The sequence below is a fragment of the Carassius carassius genome, chromosome 33 (genome assembly GCF_963082965.1).
Source record: "Carassius carassius chromosome 33, fCarCar2.1, whole genome shotgun sequence".
NCBI classification, from domain to species: Eukaryota; Metazoa; Chordata; class Actinopteri; order Cypriniformes; family Cyprinidae; genus Carassius; species Carassius carassius.
This window is the reverse complement of record NC_081787.1, coordinates 5890293-5917471: the sequence shown is the minus strand read 5'-3', so window position 1 is coordinate 5917471 and position 27179 is coordinate 5890293. Positions and strand designations below refer to the sequence as shown.

At 37.8% G+C, this 27179-nt stretch overlaps 1 protein-coding gene and 1 pseudogene across 1 annotated transcript; one reads left to right on the top strand and one right to left on the bottom strand.

Annotated features, from left to right (window-relative positions):
* Positions 1-175: 175 nt before the first annotated feature.
* Positions 176-27179, bottom strand: LOC132113566 (large ribosomal subunit protein uL11m-like; annotated as a pseudogene).
* On the top strand, positions 13438-20597 carry LOC132114206 (transmembrane protein 121-like). The gene is made up of 2 exons (XM_059522320.1): positions 13438-14113; positions 17941-20597. The coding sequence occupies exon 2, from the start codon at positions 17942-17944 to the stop codon at positions 18986-18988; it is 1047 nt and encodes a 348-aa protein (XP_059378303.1). The 5' UTR covers positions 13438-14113; position 17941; the 3' UTR covers positions 18989-20597.

The following is a 27179-nucleotide window of genomic DNA, read 5'->3' as shown; positions in this document are numbered from 1 at the left end:
AACAGATGTGAGAGAAAGAGTAGGTGAAAATGGCTTAGAGGCCTAAAAATGGTTGTAGGAGGCAGAGAAAAGAAAAGAGAAAGTAGGGGAGGTAGAAAAAAAGTCAGGAGGCAGGATAGTATCAACAAAGAGAGATACGGAGGAAAAAATACACCTCAATACATTTGGATGCAAATGAGCAGCATTTTATTAGAAAAACACGTCCGGAATAGTAAAACGAATCCATGTGAATGGGGGTTTTGCATTGATAAATAACTCAAGCACACAGCAGCTCTTCATTTCTTCTTAACTGCTGCTGCTGCCTCAGCGGCTGCTGCCTCGGCTTCTGCCTTCAGTCTCTCCTCACGCTCTCGGAGAAACTCCCCGTACTCTTCTGGTGTCAGGCTGACAGAGGGATGATGGGAGAGGAGAGGGGGAGCATCGTGAGAGTGACAGAGAAGACAGAGATTAGAGCATGTCAACAGATACATCTACATTACATTAGAATTTCAAACATTTCTAGAGATCGATTGAAATGCAAGGCGAGTATTGCTCTTCCCTAATGCACAAACGATGGGTCTGGGCATTTATGCCTCAGTGACATGGTTCATTTATTAAAGAGGTTCAGTTTAAGAAAAGACAAGACTCTGCTAACATATGTCTAAATGTTGCCAAATTTCAGTGGCTTAATGACATTTGATGTCGCAGAGACAGAGGATAGAAAAGGCTCTGGTAGCTGTCAAGCAAACACTCCTTTAATAAATAGTCTCAATAAATATACTAACAGCATCCCTTACAATTTTTTTAAAGACATTAATTATACAAAACATGAATTTTCATGATTCATTTTTTAAAAGGCTGCAGATCAAGCTCAATTCTCAACAGTGAGAAATGGCATAAGATTCCAAATGAGCACAAGAAAGGAAGTCATTGGTGAGCATGTGATTTATTCAGCCATTATTTATTCACATCTCTTATTGAGGTCTTAAGGTGGTGGGATGCCTGCAATATTTATACAAGGAAAAGATAGATGTTTTAACACTCACAGTAGAGACCAGACATGCAGAAAGCACAAAAGAAAGTATAAATGCTTGAAAATAGTTTTTTATATAAATATATATATATATATATATATATATATATATATATATATATATAGAGAGAGAGAGAGAGAGAGAGAGAGAGAGAGAGAGAGAGAGACATATTTTGGCTATTATATAATTATTATTTTTATTCTGTAAAAGTGATATAAATGAGTTTGTGTAACATTTAACCGATAGTGTATGTTGTGAGGAATGCAGTAGAATGATGTTTGAAGGACTCTCACTCATTGATAACTTTGATGCCGAGGGATCTGGCTGAACCGATGATGCTCTTGACAACATTCTGCATAGAGGTGTCTCGCAGCTTAGAGCTGTCATCCTGTGATTTGACCCGTGCAATCTCATATACGGCCCTCACCGTCACCATACCTGCAATCTCATGCCCTGAGTGGAGGAACAAGGCGGGAGGGGAAAGAGAGGGGTGATGAAACACAGTGGCACAGAAAGAGAAACCAGGAGGAGGTTTGGTTGATCATGATTGAGAAAAATGGAAGTGGAGATGGAGTGAAAGGGAGAAGTAATGGAAGGAGAGGGGAAGGGGAAAGAGTGGGAGCATAAGAAAGAATAATTGAGGTGGAGTGAAATGTACAAAAATGAAGCAAATCCATAATTCTCTTTTTTTAACATGCCACCTTCACCGCAGCGCTCCCCTTAGTAATTGCACAGCTCTCTACCAGTGCAGCTCATCATCAATATATCATCAGTCAAAAAATTCATTCTGAACCAAAACACCCTGCAGGGGGAAGTCTGTCCATTACTGAAACATAGGCGGTGGTGAGTTATACAAATAAACTTCTGAGAGATGGAAGGATGGATGTATGACCACAGCTGCCCTGGCTTTAATAGGTCTCGCTTACCAGTCTTTCCGGCTCCTTTTTCAATGCCGGCGGCCTGTTTCAAGAAGTAAGACTGGGCTGGCCAATTTTCAGATCATATGTCCTGTCCGACTGGAGGAAAGAAAAGTGGGGTCATTTCAAGATTTGGGGTCAGTAGGATTTTTGTCTTCATGTTTTTAAAAGCTTCTCATGCTCACCAAGGATGTAAAATTTCTGTAGAAACTGTGATAAATTTCAGGATTCTTTGATGAATAGAACATTCAAAAGAACAGAGTTTATTTGAAATCTGTAACATTATAAATGCCTTTTTAACGCGTTATAAATAAAATTATCGATTTATTAAAAAAAAAATCATACTGTACATAAACCTTTGAATGGTAGTGTATATATGTACCTTTGGCAAATAACGTTTATCTAAAATGCTGTGACATAAATTTCCTATTCCAGTCTAAACATTCAGTCCATATCGAGTTGTAAATGCTGCAAATTATTTCCTTTAAATTGCCATTAAACTTTGCTTAAATTCCCCATCTTGATTTTTTTCTTTTTTTCCCCTTGAGAATACAAAATGATCTAAATGACTTCAGTACTTCATATTTACATAACGGTTTACATGCATTCATATGGAAGGAGATAAAAGTAAATGCCAAAAATATGAATAAATTATAAAATGATATTGTAAAAAACTATATAAATAAGACGAATAAAGTACATTTCCAGAGAAAAACCTGCACTTTTCTGTAAAACTAAAAAGCTTGGACAAGTTCAGTGGTTACAAAGTTTGTTACAAAGAACCAATAAAAGTTATTAAAAAGTAGTTTTGCCCTTTGGTGTCTTATCATGCCTAAGGCACCAAGTGAACCACAACTGTTGCTCCATCAAAAAACAAGAAGAAAAAAACAGGTGTGCTATAAGTGCATACATAAAAGAAAGAAAGAAAAAAAGCATTGCTTGCTAACAAAAGAAAAAGAGAAAATGTGAATTAAACCCACGCTGTGTGAATAGAATCTAAATTCAGTAACATGTCAGTGTCAAAAAAACATAAAAACTACACAATAAATGATAAAGCTTACAATATTTGACATAAAAATCCTTATATGCTGCAGTTAAATTATTACATTATGGATTGCATGTTGAGTTTGTTTTGGACGATTATCTGTCGAGACTGTGGGAACAGAAGGTTATTTTCGGTTTCAGATTTGTGGGCGTCAAGCTCTCGCTCTCTGTCTATCAGTCTCATCACACACAGCGGGTGGTATTACTAACACTATCCTCTTCCATAGCGAGAGGAGCTAAAATCCTTAGCACCAAACAGAGTCTCTGGATAGCCTGCATAGAGAGGCTCAAAAACAATGAGTGAGCAGCAGACAGCTTAACAGGACAACTGGGACTTCACAGGCAGTCCTACTAGGGGAGACGGCCTGGCAAAAATGCATTGCAGCCATCCGGCTCAAGCCTAGAGCAAGCATTGTGCTGCGAACTCAACCAGAATATTCTCTACAGCCCCTGGAGCTAAAGATGACGTAGCCCAGGCTAATCTTCAATCCCTTTCGAATGCTCATCAGTATAGTTTGAGGACGCTAACTTTAGGGTCTAATTTGCCTGTAAGACTCGAAGAATAAAACATACAAAGTAATTTTCCCTTTGTTTAGCAATAGAGTTTTATGTTCTGGGCGTCTTAAAAGGATAGTTCACCCAATAAATAAACATTCTGTCATCATTTACTCATCATCATGTCTTTTAAAACCTATAAGAAACCGGTCTTTTTTTGTTGTTACACAAACAATGGTATTTATACGGATGTCCAAACTGTTGTAATCTATACAATGAAAGCTGTTACATGCATTGCAATATAGCACAAATCGTATTGACGAGTTGCATTTTATCTGACTTTTCTTCCTTGACAGCCCTTGGTCGTCATTCACATTTATTGCATGAAAAAGAGCAGGGTGAACATTTTTCAAAATGCCTCAATAGAAGAAAAAAAAAGTCAAACGCCTTTGGAATCACACGAATGTGAGTAAATGATAACGTGTTTTCATTTTTGGTTGAGCTGTTCCTTTGAGCCTCATAAACACTGCAAATAACAAAAAGTATAAAGTATGAGTATTTAAAGTTCTTCCTCTTTTTGCCCACCATTCATCTTTTTGATTTACTCTTTACTCCATTACTCTTGTATTTGTTTATGCACATTTTTTATTATGCAGAAACTAAATAAACAGTGGTGTTCAAACAACAATATTACTATTGCTCATACTCGCAGAGGCTTGTTTAATGGAGTTTTGCAATTGTGTGTAACTTGTACAATTGTACATCTGCTATTACACATCTAAGCAATCAGACATGTAAATAAAAACAAATAAAAGGTATGTTGTTGACAAACTAAAACTAGTATATTTTTATTAACTGAAAAGCTGGAATAAAATAAAATATAAAAAGGAGATGAAAATGTAAGACTCTTAAAAACAAGTAAAATAAAAACAAGGGATGAAATATTAAAATGACAAGAACTAAAATAAATATATATAAAAATACAAAACAGCACACAACAAAATTGCTGAAATGTAAACTTAAATTAAATTGCATAATGAGGGACCAGAATAAGTTAAGATGAGCACAACTTACAGACTTCAGAATTTGTAAAATTGTAGTTCTTTATTATTATTGTCTTAAAGAAAAAAAAAATCACAGTGAGCTGTTGAAGGTGTATTCAGAGAACAAATGATGAATGACAACAGCATGAGATGCACATTTTTCTCTCTCTCTGAAAACGTATGCATCTGGTCCTGGAATGAAAGCTGATGTACCTGCAAAGGAGAGCCAACAACAAAGGCTGACAATTCCCACCCTCGGGCAACCACGACTGACAGGACAGCACAAAGAGATGAGCTAGATGAAGGTGACATTGTTGCTGAAGATGTCTAGTTCTTCTTTATGCAACAGAAGCCTCCGGATTCAAACTGTGGCAGAACTGGACCACAGTCACTCGCTTAATCGGCTCAGAAGATTATGTGTTTGGGGTTCTGACTGAGACCGAACATTAGACACGAACCAGAGACATTAAAACACCCCAGACTGGATTGGGTGGCAGTGCCGGAGCGTAATATGGCCATATATTTTCCTCGCAATGTCTGCACTGCCCTCTGGACGGCCACAGCATCACCCCGTTTCACTTACAGACACAGAGGGTTCTCGAATCTGGGGATCACAATTCGCAATTGAAATCACACCAGAGCTTTTCAACAGAAGAACTGTAATGAGAACTCTCATTCGTGACACAGTCATGCCACTTAAAAATTAGTGAACAATGACTTCTCCATAATAAAAAGCCATTTCTCACAACCTTCATAATGAGCCTTTGCTCAAATGCCCCTGCGCTCTGGCATTGACTCGGCAAGCATTACTAACAGCCATCAATCCATCTTTATTTAAAAGACTGAGAATATGAGGAGAAAGTGCTAGACCTCTCATTTTGTTACAGAGGGCGGGGGAAAAATGGGAGAGATTCGATTAGAAGAGACAGAATGATCATATGAGAGAAACAAAGACTAAAAGGTGTCAGGGAAAGAGCTGCTAATGCACACAATTTAGGGATCCATCAAACAGCCCCATTTCTCCAAGAAACTTGGAGTACATTTACAGTCTTTGCCTTCAAACACAATACTGTGTCATTGACAAAAACATTATAATAAACGTGCTGAACCTCCCTGAGAAGGTGATCAAGGAGAAAAACTTATTCCAGATGAACATTGCATACACTGCATCAATGACTATTCCTCATTTACGAGTCACGCTCAGATCGAAAAAGCTCTGTTCTTCTGTTTAATCCACTTTGCTCAATACTTTCATTTGATCATAATGTCAGAAGAAGGCATAATCCGCGCTTTGGCATTCGCGACGCATCTAATGCTGTTTTCTAATGCACCTGGGATGTGAATGTAAACGAGCGCCTCCAGGGATTCATAAAATGAGAAAACGGGCTGCAAAACAAACAAGATCAAGATTGATTGAAAGGAATAAGGTGTATTATGAGGCCCCCCTCAAGACTTCACATCTGTGACTGATTGGTAAAGTGGTGTTGACCTGAAAAAAACACCAACAGTATTCCTATTTAGTGGTTACATTACCTTCACATTGATCTTGATGGGAAGAGGAATACCTTCTTTGAGGTCTTTGGTTTTCTCATTGAAGTCTTTGCAAAAGGCCCCAATGGGAATCCCTTTCTGAAAAAGAAGGCATAGGAAAAACATTCAGAAAGGTTTAGACCCACACACATTTTAGCCGTTATTCATTGTGGCATTCTTTGATGAATACCAATAGCCATTTAGAGTGGCTGCATGGTGTCAATCATTCGATAACTCATTGGTGCACTGTGAATGCCTCAGCATGCTTGGATGCCTGTGTGAGTGAGTGAGAAAGTGAACGAGAGAGGCTAGTGGAAGCCTATTTACCCAAGTGTGTGAGTGTGTGTGTGTGTGTGTGTGTGAGTGTGTATGTCAGACTATGGCAGTCATCATGCCTCTGAGACTCCAGATAAATTAGATTTTCTTTCCTGGCCCTTGCCAGGCAGAAAGCTAAATGTATAGCTGACATTAAGTCAACATTGGCTGCCATTTCTCCTGTGTGGCTTTACCAGAGCATGAGTGTTTTCTGTGGGTTGACTGCGGAGGCGGCTGCTAATCTGTAATCTTATTACAGTTGTAAAAGTTTTCCTTGCACTTGAGCTTTGTGAAGGATCCACAGTGACTGGAACAAAAGTTTCAATCACCCTCAGTTCATCCACTGACTGTTTGATGATTCATATTGCACCTAATGTCAAGAACTGGGAAGTGAGTAGCATCAGATCTTTGAAACTATTACTAGCAAGTAAAAACTATAAAAATAAATCAGAATTGTATTAGTGGATGTTTCAAAGTTATGTCTGTGAAATTATAGTTACCAATTACTATTGGCTGGACATAAATTTTGATTTCTGTTCTAATAATACATACACTATTGTTTCAACATTTGGGGTCATGCAATTGAAAGATCTCTTTCCTGTGGAGGCTGAATTTATTTGAACAAAATAAATTAAAAATGAAATACTTTGAAATATTATTACATTTAAAATAATAATCTAAAATGTAATTTATTCCTGTGATGGTAAAGCTGAATTTTCAGAATTCCTCCAATCTTCAGTGTAACATGAAACATTCTATGCTGATTTAGTGCTCAAGAAATATTTATTATTATTATCATCAATGCTGAAAACAGTTTAATATGGTATGGTTTAATATTTTTCTGGATATGTGATACATTTTTTGTCAGATTATTTTTTGTTGTTGATGAATAGAAAGTTCAAAAGAAAGCATTTGAAATATATTTTTTAAAATGTGTTTATAAACTTTTTAAATACTTCTACTGTCACTTTTGATCTTTTTTTGCTGTTTAAAGGTGTGTTCATTTATTTTTTTTAAATCTTGCTGATCCCAACCTTTTGAACAGTAGTGTATCTCACTAATTTTTCTGTGCATTATCACTGAATTTTTTGAAGTATTTGATTTTAATTATTTTTCTTGTATGGCATTCAGAAATAATTTGGGAAGTAAAATTTACATGAATTGAAATTCAAAGAAATTATTTAAATAGAATTTTCAATTACGCAAAGTTTGTATGACTTGATAACTAAAATGGAATTCTTAATTTTGCACAAACTGTTTTTTTTCCCCTAAATAAACAAACTTCTTTAAACAGCATGTAAAAACAACTTGAACTAAGCTTAGTCACTTAAGTCAGACCTTTCCTGTCGAAGTAGGCGGTTTTTGGCCAAAATAAGCTGCAAAATATAACAGACTTTTTGACAAAGTCAAAGATATATCTCTTGGGTGATATACGGGCCAAGATAAACAGCATCTTTTGGTGCAAAGTCCATTTGCAAATAACTTCCTTCCTATTTGATCCTAACTTGTAAATACTGATGCAATATTTTTAGATTATATAAAGCACATACTGTCATACGAGAATAGCAAATATTTCCTCACAAATCCAGAGGTATTACTGTTCAGCCAGTACATTGCATAATAATCAAAAAAATCTCAACACTAATGAAATGAAAACAAACGCCCTGGATTGCAGGCAGCCCATCTCCCTCCTGACTTGCTTATTAATAGTAATCCCATGTCAACCCACTAGCATCTCCCTGAGCTCTGACTTCAGCGAGAACAACAGATCTAAGTAAACAAGAAAGGCGGTGGGTGATTCCTAATTAAATATGGATTCATATTAAACTAAGGTTGTTAGGAGAGCCTCAAAAACCCTTGGGCTGCGATTCAACACCACTTCTACTTCAGTTTTTCAACCCGCTGCTTTATAACTCCCTTTAAAGTTGTTGTTTTAGTTCTGAAAGATGTTAAACAAGCAAAGCCACTTGGTGGAATGCAGAGGATAGCAGACAGATCTGTGAGGAAGTGGTCGTCTGATGATGATGGGGGGAAAGCAGGCGGGCAACAAGGATGAAAGGTTCTGGTGGTGTGCTGATATCAGATGCACAAGACATTCAAACTGTGCCAAACAAAGAGGGGTTCAATGGAAGAATCCACAGTAATTGTACTTTGCATCATGCTTTTAATATCATGAGTGAGGCTATTATAAAAATGGGAATCTGTTGTTGGTTGAAAAGACAAGGCTTGAAGATGAAGACTGCTCTGACAATCTTGATGAACAAGACATTGTTTTGGCAGATACATTCACTTTCGAGTGCAGGCCAAACTGCCAGTCTAGCTCTCTAAAAACCAAGATCTATTCATCCAGAAGTCAAGCAGTCCAATTAAACCTACTCGTTCCTCAACTGCTAAAAGCAGAGCTGGGAAGAACTAAAATGGTTGCAGTACATCACCTTGATGGAGGCATGCTATCAAACTTGGACACTGCAGTTTTTTTATTATCTGAGATGAATATTAAAAGTGTTTATCATATCAATATCCTCTAACATAAAGGGGACATTTATGGTGAAGGATCTGACAAAAGAAAAATCCTGGGTGAATTGTGTGAGAAGATAACCAGACATGAATGCGTTCAAAACAATCATGCTTATAGATCATTTTGTTATGAAATATGTTCTTGGGAAACAAACAACTCTCTAACAGGGGGAATAATTTAATAACCAGAGTAAAAACCCCTTCACCTAATATATGCTGTGCAGGGTATCTGCATCTGGATTGCATTTGTGATTCACAAAACACCTCCTTTATTCATTCTTTTCATCAGTTCTCCCGCTTTGCATTTGTTTCATTTTTATAACATAAGCTTTCAGCTTCAGCAATTCTTTTTAACGAGATGGTCGCTGACATGGATAAATGACAAAAAGAGTGAGAACAGACTCAGAAAGTAACAGCTTTTTCAGAAGTAACAGATGCACACGTGTATATATCCTGTGAGGACAAAGAAGAACAGTGTTACGTTTAAGTCATGTCCCCTATGAGAGCAACAATGAAGATCAATATTAACATTCAGGAGGTCCATTTGACAAAGCGGGTGAAAGGCTTCAGAGTGCTGATGTATGGAGAGGCCATAGGGACCCGCATGAATAAAGAATGTATGTGTGAGGGCTGCGAGCACACTCCATTAAAGAAAAGCAGAAGGAAAAGGAGCACGGTGGTGGATTCAAGTGGTTCTATCACTTTAGACCAAAGCCTCTAAGGCATTAGGACAGTGTGACTTGCAACTAAGTGAAAACCTGCATAATTAAATGCATTAAGAAGAAATTAAGCAAATTAAAAAGGCTGAAGGAACAGATCATTGCATGGATCAGTAGAAGATGCTGGACAAAAGACTTCATATAGCTAAATGAGGCAATTAAAAGGATAGTGCACCAAATTTTTTTTTTTTAATTGTTATAGCGTCATTCATGCTTTATTAACCCTAATGCTGTTCTAAACTTGTGTAACTTTTGTGAAATCTGCAAAATACAAACTGAGAAGTTATCCAAGGAAGTACAATGAAACCAAGCTAAAGTTTCAAGCTTCATAAATCAAACAAAAGCCCCATAAAAGTCATTAAAGCAGTGTTCTTTTAGTATGACTTATATACTTTTATGATGTCTTTTAACATTCTGAATTAGCTTTTCATTTTGGTATTTTTTTTTTGCTATTTACACATTTTATCAGTTTTTAATATTTCCATTTAGCCTTAATTTTTTATTTATTTATTTTTTGTCATTTTTAGTACTTCATTTCTGATGGCTGCTAAAGCAAGTTATTCATCTAATATTTACACCATATTTAATTTCTGCTTTTTTTCCCAATTTACGAATAAAAATTTTTAATAGTTTAAGTTAACAATAATAACAGCACCCCATTAAATTCCTATGTAGTCATCCAATAGCTTGGTGTGAGAAACAGAACAAAATGTAACTAATAATTTCTCCTTTTCTGTTTGATGAAAGAAGGTAAGTCATACAGGTTGGGAACAACATGAGGGTGAGCAGATGATGACAGAATGATGAATGATTTTTTTCTGCAGACAATAAGAAACAAAAGGAGCTAGTATAAAAAGAAAAGAGTGAGATGAATTGGGAGAACATAACTACAGTTTCTGTCAGAGCGCTCTTTTAGTGTGGGATTTAGATGACACGGCACTGCATGTTCCCTCCTTGTGCGCACTGATATGTAACAGTGAGTGAAACAGAAGCGCAAAAAAGGGCATTTGTACACAAGCATGACAGGGGATGTGGCTTTGGGGCAGCAGGCAGGATTAATTGCCCCTGGCACCCTAGGATGGGCAATTCATTGCCCACGCCAGCATCCTGAAAGATGGGGGTGAGGTGAGGGGTGTAGAAGAAAGGTTAATTAAACTCTGCAGTGTGAGACACTCTAATTAATTACTCTGGTTCCCCTTTCCTAATTTAATGTGCAGCACTCTTCCCATTTTATTACATTCTTCCCTATAAGGGTGTCTTACAACTGATTAGCTTCATACCCTCAAACCAGTCAAACCCATCAAACAGCCTCAAGCTCAGGAGAGAAATGGACAAGGCCTTGTACTGGGAAGGGTCCTGGTTTTGAATGCAAAGAGGATTAATGTCTATTCGCTTGATCCACGGGCGAACACACAATGTTTGCATCAGACATTGTGGAATGCTAGCAAAATTTTGTCAGAATGGCTAATGGCTCTATCTTTGATCATCCCAAATTCCACTGCAACCTCAAACACATCTAAAAACACATCTTTGTTTAAGTATAAACCGTGATGATTAATGCGTTCAAAACAATTGCCACAGGGCGAGATGTGCCACTGGGGACACATTATTCTCGTGTCAATTTTATGGTGTATTTTTACAGTCTATATTGATAGTTATACCTACTTCAGTCTGAAGAAACAATGATGTGTTGCTCCTCTAGATGAGATCCTCAAGGACCGCGTCCATGAATATGAGGCGTGTTGCCTTGCAATCGTTTTATAAAAGCACAACAGACAGATTTAAATATAATAAAATGCAGAGTGAAGGTCTAAGTCAAAGCATTTGGCTCCACGGCATTGAAAAAGTTAAAAAGGACAGTAAATGCTTTGAAGGAGCCGTATCTGTGCCGATGTCTAACATCTGATGGAAATCAGTGAGTGTGAAAGGATTTCATTAAACGTTATGTTATTAAAGTAAAGAGCCCAATTCCTCAGACCCATTCTTCAGAGACTAACATCGCATCAGTGGATGTCTTATCTTATCGGAGCTCTGCAAAATCGCAGTTGGTTAATCAGTAAGACTGGTGATAATTTATTTGAGTATCATTATAAGTTAAGCCAGGGTTGGTTGTAATTGTAAGATTTATAAATATTTTAAGTTCCAGAAATACAACTAGGACGTTAAGGTGTGGATTAATGATCAAAAACAGTATATCAAGCTGTGCGCTCATTGTGAGATTCTTCCAGTCTGTAAGACAGATTGTTTCGTTGTGGTTGGAGAGCATGTGTGGTGTCCGCTAAGAGCTCTAATGGGTAGCAGATGGATGTAGTGAGCAGTGTCTTGGGACGAGCTTCTGCCAGTGCACACCTGGGGCACCAATCAGGCCTGTAACATTTGCATAAGGCAAAGACTTTACCAACTTTATGGGGGCAAAAGTGTTGACTTTGCACTGCTGGACTCTTGTGGTCTAATTTTCTTGGTCGTTCTCACTCCCTCCGTGCTGAGAGCTAGCATCAGTGACCTTCAAACACTTCAGCCTATGGGGACGGGTGAGAGAACGAGTGAGAGAGATGGTGATAGAGATGGAGAAAGAGAATATAGAGAGTAGTGGGTGGAGCTAACAAAGGTGAAAAAATATTGAAGGCAAGGAATGGAAAATGTCTGGAAACCAGTGGTGCGCACAGATGACTGTGACAAGAACGATGACTTTGCCTTCTCTATGCCTTTCTTTTCCATCTGGCTAATTAGAACTCCAAGACTACCCCTCACCATGAAAACATGAGGTGAACATTGTAAAGAAAAAAAAAAGGGTGGAGGGGTAACCTTTGATTTCACAAAGGCCATAAAGACAATGGAAACTGGCCTGTCAGAACAGTTGTGGGGAATTGTTTTTTTTTTTTTTTTTTTTTACAGATAATGAAATTCAGCTCAATCTCCTGTCACACTGGTGCTCTGATCATGCAAGAGCAGTTCCTAAACCCATTAATATTAAGCTTCCTCCTTAACTTTTCCTCTTAATTCTATATAATTAAAATGGACCCATGTTTGTATAAAAAGGGGCCAGTGCATGTCAAATCAGATATCACTTTTACTGTACCATTTTCATATATATATATATATATATATATATATTTTTTTTTTTTTCCAATAAATGTCTTCTCTGGGAAGCCATTTGATGCAGTATGAAACAGTATGATGTTTCAATAATTATTATTGTCTTGCTCACAGGGATTGGTAGACAGACAAAAAGGTTTCTAGGTATGGGTGGTATTGGGCATTAATTGCATCCATAAAGACAAAAAAGATACTGACAAATGTGTTTTGATCTTAATACATTGATTTTCAATGATCATGATCAAAATGTGAGATATTAACATCTCCATTGGGTAAGCTACAACATATTGCTCAATTTAAAGGACTAAATTGGAAATGTATATAGAAATACTACCATGGAAGTAGGTCCATATGTGACCTGTTTACAAAAATGTTATTTAGCTCAGCTGTTATTAGACCTTTGTACATTTTTCAAAAGTTCTATTTAAGATAAAAAAATAAAAAATACTGAGTGCACCTTGAATTTGCTTATAAATACAAAGGCTGTATTAGTAATCTATGCAATGCAGTCACCAGTCTTCACTCAGGCATAGTTGTTCTAGATTAAAAATTGTTAAAATGACAAATAACCAATCTGAAAAGACCTTCTAGTTCATCTCAGCACACAATAATTCGTCACTAACAGCAGGGACACCGTGGGTGTTGTTTTCTCCAGCCTGGAACAATGTAATTATCATAGCAATGATTGCACTAGCGGCAGTAATTCGTAGCATGGACTCTTCCGGACGGTGACTCCCATGCAATATGCACGAGGCCATTCAAATATCCCCGCCTGCTATCCTAAGTGAAATCCGAGAGAAGCAACTAAGCGGTAGAGTTAGAGAGCGAGCGAGCGAGGGAGGGGTACAAGTGCACGTAAACTGCCTACAAATGACACACTGCAATCATAAACTGTCTCGCGACACGTTCTTTCGCGCCCTTTCCTAAGTGAAGTATGAAGACAAGGAGATACTCGGGAAAAAGCGGCTTCCGTTACAAATTTAGCAGATAAGACGTTTCTAGCACAGTTCTAACGGACTTCTACTCCTCAGCCCGCACAAAGCTTCCTCGCTCGCAGTCGCCCGAGAGTCTGGATGGAGCGCGAAGGATCCTGCTCGAGCTCGAGTCGAGAAAACGGAATAAACCCCATGCCGTTTATATAAGGATTTTGCGACGAGGAAAGTCAGAAGACTGAAAGGCTCGCCTCCTCATCACTTTGGCCGAATAAACTGCACATCAGTGTTTATATTATGGACAATGTAGTCTTTGATCTTGGTGTGGCTGGATTATTTTCCACGTTTAGTTATGCTGAGCGGCCGTACAGTGTCATAACTTGACGAACAGCGAGATCTCGGACACAGGATTCAGATAATATCGTCTTGATGCCTGCAGGTTTGCGCTGGTCACTAGATTGAGATTGCTGTGTGAAGTCTTCATGCTCTGGGGTAAATACATTGTCTACTTCATATAATCTTGGTTGCATTAAGTTCAGCTCTCTTGCAACTTGACATTCAATTATTCATGCATCCTTCAAGTCTAAAAGTTCAAATGTTTCACTGCTGACTTGCTCATTGGTGAGACTGACAGCTCACCAAGCATTTATTCGGATAGTAGATCCTAATGTATTGACACCTGTCGCAATATGGTGATATATTGAAGTGTGGTACTGGTCTGATCACACGTCCTGCAGTGGCAGCAGCACGACACTTTGCAAGCATCAAGACAGATGATGCCATTTATTCGCGAACACTGATGCTCTCACTGTACAGATGATCTTCTCTGTGTGGGAATGGTTCAATGGCACATTACCGACGGACATTTTCAGCCATTTACTCGTAAATGAGGGCATGTGGCATGAGTCCAGCCGAGAGTATCTCCAAGAATGAGAGGTAGACTTGATTATGGGCACTTGCACACAGCAATTAAACATTTACAATATTTATCACACTGTATTAAATCCAGTAATTATGAACATCACTTTAGAGTGTTATTTATGAGAAGCTTTTACATTTCTCCATTGTCTTAATTACATTATTTCTTATCTTCTAAAACACTGCAGGCATAGTTTAAAATTCTGTCATCATTTATTCACCCTCATATCATTCCAAACCTGTATGACTTTTTTTTTTTTATCTGGAAGATAAAATATATTTTGAGAAATGTCAATTGAATTTTTTTTAATGGTTCAAAATGACTTCTTTTGGGTAAACTTGATCCCTTTAAAACAACTGAGAATCAAATAACTTCTGCAAATTACCAATATAGGTTAGTTGTTATGTTTAAGTGTCTGATAATAAATATGGAGAAATTATTTAAATTCTGCCTTTAGACACAATAACACGATCATTAGATTGCAACATTTGAAGCATATATTGAATATAAGATGCAAGAACATGCCTATACATCAAAAGACTAGTCAAGCGCAGATCAAAGAACACATTTGTACAGCAAAATTGTATAAAATTATGCACTTTAACCAGCAGCCTTAAGCCATCCCTTATGCTTAAGGATGCACTGACTGTCAGTACTGATGTCAAGTTATTATTGATGTGCCTGGATAAAACAACACAGTATCTTCCAAGTGACTTGATAACCTGATGAATTATGGGCTGACAGTGGAATCAAAAGATAAGCTCTGCACCTACAGGCAAGCCTTCTGGGTTTCAATTCTTTTTTGTTTTAAAATAACTTCTGTCATTTTTCTGATTGAAAATGAAATATGTGTCCTGTGCAGAAACATTTTTCTTTAGGATCATGTGGCCTCATCTAAGTTCAACACTCATAGTCTAAGATTAATGGATTCAATTGAATTCCAAAGCAGAAAATCAGTAACAGAGACAAAAATAAAGTCTACAGTCAATATCAGATATTAGTGACGCACACTCCCTTTTCATTCCACAGAGCTCACAGAAGATTAATCATTCTAGGTCATTTACCAACATACTCCCTTCATTTCCTCCACACTGCCTATTAATGCATTTAATTTCTACAGTTCCCAAGCTATGAATATATTTCCATTTCTATTCTCATCAACAGTTCTCAAACGCAACATCTCCTTATTCCCAGAGTACGTCGTCAGTGCTTTTTGTGTAATACTCGTCACTCTTTCCTTCTTCATTTCCCTCAGCTTATTTATGAACTATTACCATCATACCATAACACTTTATTAGGTCTGTAAAAAGCACAGGGAATGCATCACCACCATGCTCTCGCTGTCTCTCTCTCACTCCATTCAATTTCCATTTCACCTCACCATTTAACACTTTCTCCCCACATATCCACACCTAAGGAGTCTTTAGAAGCTGTAAGAGTTGTAATGGTATGGTTCTCCCAAAAATCAAGATTCTGTCATAATTTACTCTCTCATATCATCCACTTTTGGGTAAATTAGTAATTGTAACATCTAAGCAAAAAAAATCAAATAAAACTAAATGTAGCAAACCTGTATCTTATGCCCTGTTGACACTCTGTATATCTTCAACAGTAATGATTTTTATATTTAAAAGGTGACATTCACAACAGACACAAATGGTCAGACAGCTAGTGCAACAAAGTAAAGAGGCCGCACTATGCATATAAAACGTTTTATATGCATAGTGCGGCCTCTTTACTTTGTTGCATATGTGTTATATAAGGCCAGCACTCTGAAAATCTAAAAAAACATAGTGAAGCCTGCTCCCAACCTTATCACTTGTTCAGACAGCTAGTGCACCATCCGGCTGAGAAGGCCTGCATTCGATTTCACCATAAAGCCCACAATCATTTCTCTACATGAATCAATACCACAGTTTTACACTGTCCGTTGCTGAAATATGCCTTATGAATAAAATCAACATCAGTATGCAGTGTTATAAGGACAGCTCGGAGAGTATTAAGATTGAGCGTCGCCATTTTCCATGTGGCCCAATGCACTCAAAATGAGCCAGAGAATCAGACTTGATCAAGTCGTGCTTCATACTGAAAATAAAGACAATTAAATGCCGCAATATGTAACAGAAAACCAGCACAGAAGGCAAACCATGAGGAAAAGAGGCTTTGAAATTGTGTCTGGGTTTCCTTCGAAATAATTAATTAATTAATAAGGGAACAAGGGTTGACATGAATGCTATATACTAAGCAGAAAACTTGGAACACTTGGAAAGATGAAGGGATTTAAATTTTTATGAGATGAAAAATCTTATTTAGAAAGGTACAAAGAAAGAGAGAGATTCTGCCATCTTCTATTATATTTGAAGCATCAACTGGGAGAAATACATTAGACTGGAAGCAGAAAGACATGCTTGTGTATAGAAGTGATGGAAAAAAAAGACCCTGACCATCACCAACACCCTGTCTAAACCAAGAAAATGCTTATACTCAGTATTGCCACAAACATAATTTTACTAATCCAGTCAATGTCACAGGCTTTGTAAACTGAACAAGCATTTGAAATACCATGAATTATAAAATAGCCCAGGATTGCAAACTAAATTTGTCAAGGCCTTCGGTACAGACATTCAGCAGCTATCTTTGATATTAAATCTGTAGTCCGTAAGTTTTTCCTCTTTGACGCCATCTCCGTTTGAAAACCTGCAATTGTAGCTGTTTGCGGAATTATCTTCATTGCGTGGGTTGTGTGTTGGCTCGGCTCCACCGAGGTGAATGTGTGGAAGTCAGTACTTCACAATCACAGATCCTAGCATACGTCTAGGAATATATGACCCAAATAAGAATTAACAAGTAACAAGTCTGCCATGTTTGTTCTGACCAATTAAGGAAAAAAAGCATTGAAATAAATCACTCTACCAATGGTGATTTAATCTAAAGATCGTTTATCTCATATCACATCAAACCATGCAAATGATTATTACGGTTATACTTTATTCTTAAATGATTAAATGTTAACAACATCAGCATTGTGTGACTGTGTATATAGTGTGTATTGGCATGTATATTTCAATTTCTGTACGGTCTAATCTCTAATTGTCATACCATTTGAATTTCATATCAAGAAATTATTTTAACCCAAAAAGGAAATGATGCGCCCTGGTTGTCTTTAAAATACAAATCTTGTGTAATCCCAAGCTATCTGTAATCAGATGCACAAAGAAAAGAAAAACAAATAGTATTGTTTGAAGATATATGGCCAATATATTTACTCTGAAATTGAACTTTTCTCTGTATAAAAAAAAAACTCTGTATATTGCTGTCTTGTAAAAGCACAATCATGCAGGTCATGTTCTTATCAGGATATACAGTCTGACTATGTCCTCGTTTCTCCTTCTTCCTCAAGCATGTTGCCCTCGCCCCAGGTGTGCGTGTCTACTCTGGTGACAGTGAGCACGATGGCTGTGGTCGACCTCTATCTGCTGGAGCAGAGCATGCTGGGACCTAGAGGTGGAGCCCGTCCTGCAGTATGGCCATGTGTTGCCGTCGTACTGGGTGACCTGTGTTTCCTGCTGGCACTGCGCTTTGTTTCCGCCGGTGTGGTTTCGGAGGCTCGCTCTCCCCGTCGGGGCTTCGCCAACGCACTCTGGTTTCTTTTTCTCTCACTGCTGCAGCTGAAGCTTTTCTTTGTGTGTCAGAATTACAGACAGGAAAGACGACCTCCGGATCCTCTTGCCCGCAAAACTCTGACTCTTTTACTTTCAGTGTGCCTGCCCTCACTGTTCCTCATCCTGACAGGAGCAGATTACATGACTCCACTCCGCAGGAAACAGGAGGTGCGTAGCCGGCTTCTGTGGGTGGTGGTTGACTTGCTTGATGTGTTGGATCTTCAAGCCGGCCTGTGGGAGGTGCAGGGAAGTGTGGGGGTTCCTCTTTGGGTGGAGGGTATAGTGTTCTTTTACTGTTATGTGCTGTTGCTGTTGCTTCCTTGTGTGTCGCTCACGGAGCTGGGTGCTACTGCACTGCCTGGGCTGCAGGTGGCTCGGAAAGAGGCCATCTATCCGTGGCTTAGCCTGGTGACCATTAACGTGTTCACGCTCGTGCCCAGAGGGGTCGGGATGCTCTGGTATAGGGACCCACGGGTATCCACGGTGTTCCTGGGGAAAAACCTGCTGGCTCTTGCAGTAAAGTTGAGCTCTGCCTGGGAGAGGCACAGAAGGGGCAGCAGAGGGATGCAGGGCGCAGGAGCTGCCACAGGAACTGGAAACCAGACTCGTGGGGCATCACTGGAGCAAGCCACGCAGCAGGAACAAGAGTGCATATCTCCAGTGTCGTCCTCTACGTGCTACCACACACTCTCACGCACTCACGGACACAGCCACACGCTCCCCCACGTCAGCCTAGATCCCACTGAAACCTCACTGGGACCGGCTTACATTTCCCATGAGATCTAGAGGTCATGAAAAAGCCATGAAACTGCCAACAACTGTTTTTTGTAGGCTTGTACCTATCCCTGGAGTCTCTGTGCTTTTGGCAAGATTAGCATAGAAAACTCATCGTATTAGCACACTTTGTAGTTTGTACAGCTGATGATTTGTAAAGCCAAACACGAGCAGCCTGCTGTCGTGTGGACCTCCCAGACAAAATGGTAATGAGGCGGGGGGAGCTGTTTTCATCAAGTGCCTTCTTAAAAGAGCAACAATTAATATTGTTACTCTTGTTCGTTTCGGTGTTCATCAAGGACTTGAATTAAACCATGTACTGTGAAGCATGACCACTGTTAATATTCTACTCTGTAATAAAAATGTTTAATAGACACCTGCCCAACCCATAATCTGTTGGTCTGATGTGTGAGATTTGTGCAGATCTGTCAAACCTAATGACAACATTTCTAAAATTATATGGGATGGATCTTCATTTAAAAAAAATTTTTTTATGGTTGGTCTACACAAATTAATCTGTTCCTCCATCAACTAAATGGACGTTTCATGGTTGAGCAAAAACAGTAACGAAAGTACCTGTCAATCACTTTCAACAGTAAAACTTTTCCCACAATTATATACAGTGAGGCCCCAAAGTGAAAAATGCTTCTATTTTGCACTTTTTCTACTTCAACACATTTTTTATACAGATGTATTCATTATACTATCAGCGCAGCAATTTCAGGCCAAAATTGTCAAAAAATTCATGCATTCATGTTTTTTTAAAGTATTTGTACTAGCCCTCCTTTTCTTTAATGACAGCAGCACTCAAGCTAAATTAACTCCAGAAGTCTGTGTGAACCCAGCACAGAATGAAGCACAAATGCTATTTGGATCATTGGAAGCAAGAGCATCTAACCATCTGTGCAAACAGTTCACATGTCATCAATATTTCAAAATCATAAAATTTTGTTTATTATTTAGATTCAAATTATATTTCAGTTTCTCAATGTTGTCTCATACGTTTAGACCACTATATGGGCAGCCCCAGGCATTTGTACACAGAATGGATAGTGATGGCTCATTGATCTCCCCCTGTAAATGTATCATATTTACCACAGCATGTGTCTTTTCCATTGTGGTTTCCAATGACACATCTGTACGCATCAGAGTATGATGTTTGAGAGACACGCACTTTCTGATGTGGTGATAGAGAATGAATCCTGGTGCCGATTACGGTAGGGTGGTTGGGTATTATCCACTCTCCATCAGTAGCCTCTAAAGCCCTCCACAATCCCCCCACCCCTGCTCTGATAAACCATTATTACTCATATTAATTGAAAGGGACTCATTTTTCAAAGAGCTAAGAGCTTATACCGCACTTCATTCATGATTTACATGGAATATTTACCAAGCATAAAAGCGGACAAACTTGCATGACAAATGCTAAAAATAAGTCTAGCTATAAATTAATTGAATTACAGAGAACAGTTCCACATGAAGCAATACTGTATGAACTAGACCAGAATGACATTTCTCAGCCTTTCACCTCTTTCTCCCTTCATTTTAAATGCATGTTATGTCCCCTGTAATTGTTCAGTTTTCCAGTAATGACAATAAATCAGTGAAAAGAACAGAACTAGCAGGACAGACATGCATAATGTTCAATGAGTGGATATTTCACCCCAAAATTAAAAGAATCAAATAAGGGTTTTGCATTAAAGAAGTCATTTTGTTAGCATTTTGAAATTATTTCAGGACAATTAAGCACATCCCTCGATTGAGTTAATAATAAATAATGATATTTTTATGTTAACTATTCCACTATTGACATGAAAATAATGTCTTAGTGAAATTTTTTTATAATGATGAATAAATATATAGATTTTTAGGGGAGAAATGTGATGTGAACATCATGTGTACAAAACCCTTGAATTATTGTCTAATATGCCCCTGTTTTATTCTGTCCTCTGTTTCTCTCCTCCATCCAGTTAATTTCTCTCTGGACTGTAATTACTCTCTTCCACAGAAGCTGTGAGCTTCCCTCCCTCCTACAGAGCTCCCTCTTTTATTTCTCTCGTTTGTTTAAATTTGCACCCCCGGCCGACAGACAGCCTACCTCTATGTGCTTACCCTGTCAGGAATGGTTAAGCAGACAAGAGAAAAAACAAATGAGGGAGAAAGCGGGAAGATTAAAGGGCCAGAGCTGTAAGCTGAATGCCTAGTGACTGCAATTTATTTACAGTTTAATACACATAAAAGTTGAGCCAAAGATGGCAGCACAGGCACAAAGGCAAAGCAGAGCTCAAACAGAGCTGACAAGAGCACAGTTTGATACATGCACAAACACACGACTACATGTGTTTCACTGACATATGGAGCTGCTTTGCTTGACTGATGCTCATTACACCTCATATTTAGTTCGCAATAGCTTTCTTCAACAGGAAAGCACACTCAGGAGGCAAGGTTGACTTGTGTTGGCAGAAGTAAAAGTGTCTCATTTATTATCATCATGATGGGCAAGGGACTGTAATGACATCATTAAAGCTGTAATTAGCTTGTTAGTTATGAATGTGCTTCACATACGAGAGCAGATGTAAGCCTGTGTCAACATTTGGCTAAACAGTTAAGTCAGTCCCTATGGTGGAGAAAAACACGAGTACAACCTGCAGAAAAACATCACATTTCAGTGATCAAGACAGACTTTTTTGTTATGTTATGTTTTGTTCCTAACCATTAAATCAGTCGTTCTCAACCATTTTAACTCTAAAGACCACCATCATATGCAACAATATTCAAAGGCCAGACTGTATATTCTGTAAACTTAATTACAGGATTCCAAAAGTTTAAAAACTAAATAGAGTGCTGCAGTGATGACGTATTTTTATGGGCTAAGCCATAAGTTCTCATCTCATTGGTTCCAATGACAAAAACCCAATAGGATTTTTCCATTGGCTTTTGGATTATTGTGGAAAATAAGCTCTGTGACCAACAAAAGTTTATAAAACTTACCTGTTTTGTTCATCATGATAATCTTTGCAAATTAACACAACTTTTATGAATTTTGAAGCCTAAATATGATCACGAGAAGTCAAAACTAAAGGTAAAAAAAAACCTATACATCATGGTCGCATGACCTTCAATGTCACCAAGATTAAGTTTCAGACAACACTTTTGTTCTTTATTTAAAGTTTGAGTTAGAATGGTTTGGAAGCTCCTAATATAAACAGTAAGTATGTTAAAGAAGACTATTGAGTTGAGTAGATTGCCTCAAATTTTATTAAGTTTGAATCATTGATTCTGTTAGTTTCCCATTTAATACTGTGAAGCTGCTACCAAACCATCTCTACTCAATAAAGTGCTTCAAGAAATAAAGGTGACTTGAAATGTTCATTGTGATGTTTAACATTACAGAGAGAATACATAAATAAATGAACATCCTTAACAACATCTGTAGTCCCATGTAGCCACTTGTTAGCAACTGTCTTTTTCAAGTTAAGTAAAAGCTTCAAAATATTGTGTATTACTGATGTATTGTATGTCCAGTGGAGGCCCAGGAGCCGCTTGTCCAGACCTTACAATTGCTCTGATCACACCTCCAGTGTCCAACTTTTTCACTGCCTTTGCTGCTTTAGATATCTTAGACATTTTCTATGTGTCTGGCCTGCCACACGTCTGTCCGTCCTCTTTGCCTGTTGGGAAAGGTAATTATGGAGGTCTCCTTAATTCATAAAAAATTCAACACAAAAAAATCAATACTTGTCCAGGGGTTGAAAAGTGAGGTACACAAAAGCTCTCCAATCCATTAAAGCTCTCCAAGGAGTGCACAGTGGCCTTATCTCGAGATGCTGTAAGTGAAGACAGTCACGAGGCGAAGTGCTGTGAACCCTCAGGCCCTTAGATAAGGGATAAAAGTTCAGGTACGTCACACACTCAAGGAGCTTCTGTGCTTGGCTGCCTTCAGTGGTTCCTTGCTTTGCTGATACATTACACTTAGCTAGCGCTCTATGGGTCTAGATCAGGGCCAATGGAGCAGATTGGACGGCAGCCACCAAGCACCAAAACATCACCGACAATGCATAGAATTAGCGCTACAAACAAGGGCAAAAGAGTAGTACCTAGTTTTTCCATTCAAGACTGAATTCAATTACATGATTCAATCAATTAGTTAAGTGGCTCAAATGGCCTGAAACATATGCGCTCAGGGAAGCATGAGTCATAAAAACCACACTCCATAATCTGATATACACCAAATGCAATAAAAGACACTCAGCGTTCAACCTCATTCGCAGCATGGCTAATTGCAAATATGACGGGAGAACTTGACTCATTCTATGACTGTTCAACCCAGGTGAAAACAATATCTCTAAATTATTCACAGTGCTTTGTTCCCAGGTTAACCTCACTATTTACATATTCATAAATGCAAGGAAGATGAGGACAGAGGTGAAATAAACACCTCGCTAGCCACATGTTGGAACGTGCCATTGGTTTTAATGCCAAGTTAAGCCTTGCATCTTTGTGCGCAAGGAGACAAGTAAAGAGAGCTTTTCACAAGCACTGAAACGTCTTGGATCTCAGGCTATCTGAAGAGAGCAGAAGCAGCCGATATAAGCTCTGCAATCACCAATACACTGCGTTAAAAATTACTCTCTGGGTTTTCTTTTAAATGCCAATCACACGTTGGCCTTCATTGCGCCGTTCTATTTCATGCTGTATTCCAAACATATTTTTGCTGTTTTAAATAGCATGTTGAAGCTCAAATCAATTTAAGAGGCAGTCACGGAAGGTTGGGCTGCCGGTAAACCTCCACTTCTTGGCAGGAGGTCCAACCATTTTAACATATTCACAAGCAGAAGAGGACAATCAAAAATCCTGTTGAGTTGAATTGAAGCAATTTATTCGGAACATTGTGTTTGGCAACAATTCACTTTTTTGGGGGGATGGTTTACTTGGTGCTGACAATAACAAAGTTTCTGACTGTTTTGAAGAAAAATGCATGAAATTTCTTTTCCATTTAAAGAAACTCTGTTGACGTGATGGGGATATAAAATACACGATGAAAGAAAAAAGTCTGAGGATGAGTGAATATGCACTGCAGGCATGTTCTGTCAAACTTCACTGTGCTTGCGGAGTTCACTGCTTTGAAGCCCTCTTCGGCTTTCCAAATTAGATTAAATTGCTTGAGACTAATATTTGATATTCTCAGGAAAAAAACTAAAAAAAAAAAAAGACATGTTTTGTTTAAAATATTATGAATAGGAAATAAGAAACAGCATGAATACACACCCTTTGTAGGCATGGTAAGATAAGTGTTTATGAAAGAAGTCTCTTTTGCTCACCAAAGTTGCATTCATTTGATCAAAACAGTTATTCTAACATATTCTAAAATGTAAAACAAACTCGGCTAAGCTGACTTTTCAGCATCCATTATTCAGAGTCACATGCTCAAGAAACATTGCTGCTCAAGAAATATTTCTTATTCTTATCAATATTGTCAAGTTGTGCTGCTTGATACTGGGGACTTGAAGATGTACTGCATGACAAAATTGACCCTGTGAAAAGAATGATATGATTAGGTCTACAAATTCATATTCTAGGCTCAATGTTCTGGAAATACTAAAACCATCACTGCATGGTACATCTGTATCTGTTTATTCACTACAAATTAATCTTTAGCCAAAGTGCTATTTGATTTTTTCCTACATTGTTTGAACAGAGAATAATGAAGCAGGTGTACAAACAATTGGTGCCTGAAAATGAATTGTTGCAATGTTTCACACTGAAGTATTTTGGCTATAACAATGATAAAAAACAAATGCCAAGCTCTGGGATTTTAAATTGCACTGGGAAAATAGGGCAATACAAAAAAAATTCATAGACTCAGTAAAGTGAATTAATATCTTGATGCAAATTCAGAGAAAGCAATACTACAAAAGACCTCAGAGACCTAAAGCTGTTCTGTTCAAACTTCAGTTCAAAGGGATAAAACCAGGTTTCAGGAAAATGAAACACTCAAGGGAGTCAATGGCATTAGCAGGGCTACATCATTCATGATTTAAGATGACAGAGAGAGACAGGACACTCTTTATAAAGTGATTTAAAAACCTCAAAAACCATTCCCTCTGCAGCTTCACATTTACATATATAGATTTACAGCCCAACTTTTGAAAGCCAGCCAGTTCATTTAGATTCCCACTCTCTTGATATATCTGTTTTTGGTTTGAGACAAAATTGAACTTACGGACATGAGAAAACATGTTTGTTGAGGCAAGAATAGACCATTTAAAATACTGCTGAGCAAGCAATTGTGGTTTTCGCAAAGTAGACAAAAGCTGGGAAATAAATGAGGAGGAATGCGCATAAAACATTTATGCACAGCAGAAATGACTGGTAAAACTATTTAATTCCTTCTACCAGCTTGCGTTTTGCACAAAATGGGAAGATATAGGGAAATTGGCCTTCCTGCTTTCAAATGAAAACATGTGCTCACTAAATGCAACTAAATGAACAAGCATAGATACAAAACTGAGATTCTGTCCTCCTTTGAACTATAAAAAACAGTGATGCAGCATATGTTGCAATTCAGCAAGCAGGCTGCTGTTTCAGAATTCAGCTCAATTCCTCTGATACCCTCCAGGTGCGTATTGATTTTGACAAGAGCGCAGAGTGCAATTTGTGATAACCTCAGCAAAGAGCTAAACTACCTCCTAATTTACAACAGCAAACCAGAAATTGAAGTATCACTGCTGTCAAATATAATGGCATTAAAACACTTGTGAGCACTAGACTCATTCAACAAATGTAAAATTGTGAGGATATTGTGGTTCAAATTATAGTGATAAATTCAAAGAGTGTATTTTAGGTCAGTTATCGGTTTAATATCTTATATCATTGGCTTCATTACCAAATGTTATGCTCTCTCAGAATAAAGCAATGTTTTTACTGCTCCTTCACAAAATTTGAAATGAGCAACAGCACTGAGCAGTTTATCTGGCTCTCTCACAAAACAGGCTTGCGGGTTTGCTATTGCGTCAAAAAGCCATCTTTTACTACTGTGCCACACAAACAAAGAACAGACTTGAAATTATAACTGTCCTGAACAAACTTCAGGCAACACACTCTACAGCCAAAATATCCAGAATGGTAGGTATAACCAGGAACAGCACAATATTCTCTTTCTCTTTTATTATAATGGTTAGTCCTTGATGGCAGGAATAATAGCATCTAATTTGTGGTTTTATAATGACAACAGAAAGAAGATGTTCCGTTCCTTTGTGATATTATATGTCAACTATAGATTGAACCTACAGTGCAGGTCCTTAACCATTATACTTTCACTCCTGCACAAAACCCTTATAAGATCAAATATTCACAAGAATCTGACTTTTAAGATTTAAGATTTATGTACTTCTGAGTAACATTTACAGTACTAAGACACACTAACAATCTCTAACATATCAAACACACATCCAACCTGCAGTTGTGCCTGAATAATTATAATAATAATGATGATGATGATGATGATGTAAAGCAACATAATGGTACTGAGTTTAGCAACATGTAACATGGCTCTGGTGTGATTGGTTAACAGACAGGATCCAGTTAATTTACAGGAAAATAAACTTAATCGATTTATTTTATTTATTGTTTTATTTAGTTAGTTTTTACATGGCTGGTGTACATAGTCACATGACCAGAGATATTTAAATTCTAGTTTGCCCTTTGAAGGATGCTGTCTGTCAAAACTCTATACAGAGTTGTGTGACATCTCGTAAGTAATACACATTTAACTTACATTTTTAGTACATGCAAGCAAGAACAGATATAGTGGGAAATTACACAGTGGAAAACAAAGATCCCATTTTAAATAAGTGACTGCCATCAGCAGAATTAAAGTATTTATGTTTTTTTTTTGTAGTAAAAAATGTAGAGGAAAATGTAGAGATAATAACAATGATCATAATAACAGAGCTTAAAAAGTATAATCCATCATTACATGAATAGCACATGACAATGTTTTAATTTAAATATGGTTAGTAAGCAACTTCATATTCATTATTATGATATACGCAGAGATATAATTTACATTACCTACTAGCGGGATAATATGTGTTCACGTACACCCGAAAAAAGACCTTCACGTTAGTATTTGAACCATGCGCGCTGCCATACTGCCTTTACTATCACTTCTGAAGGTTTGGTGAACCCAGATAGACTGCCC

Excerpts from the sequence above, each read along its gene's own strand:
- LOC132114206 (XM_059522320.1), top strand. The coding sequence starts at position 17,942 with ATGTTGCCCTCGCCCCAGGTGTGCGTGTCTACTCTGGTGACAGTGAGC.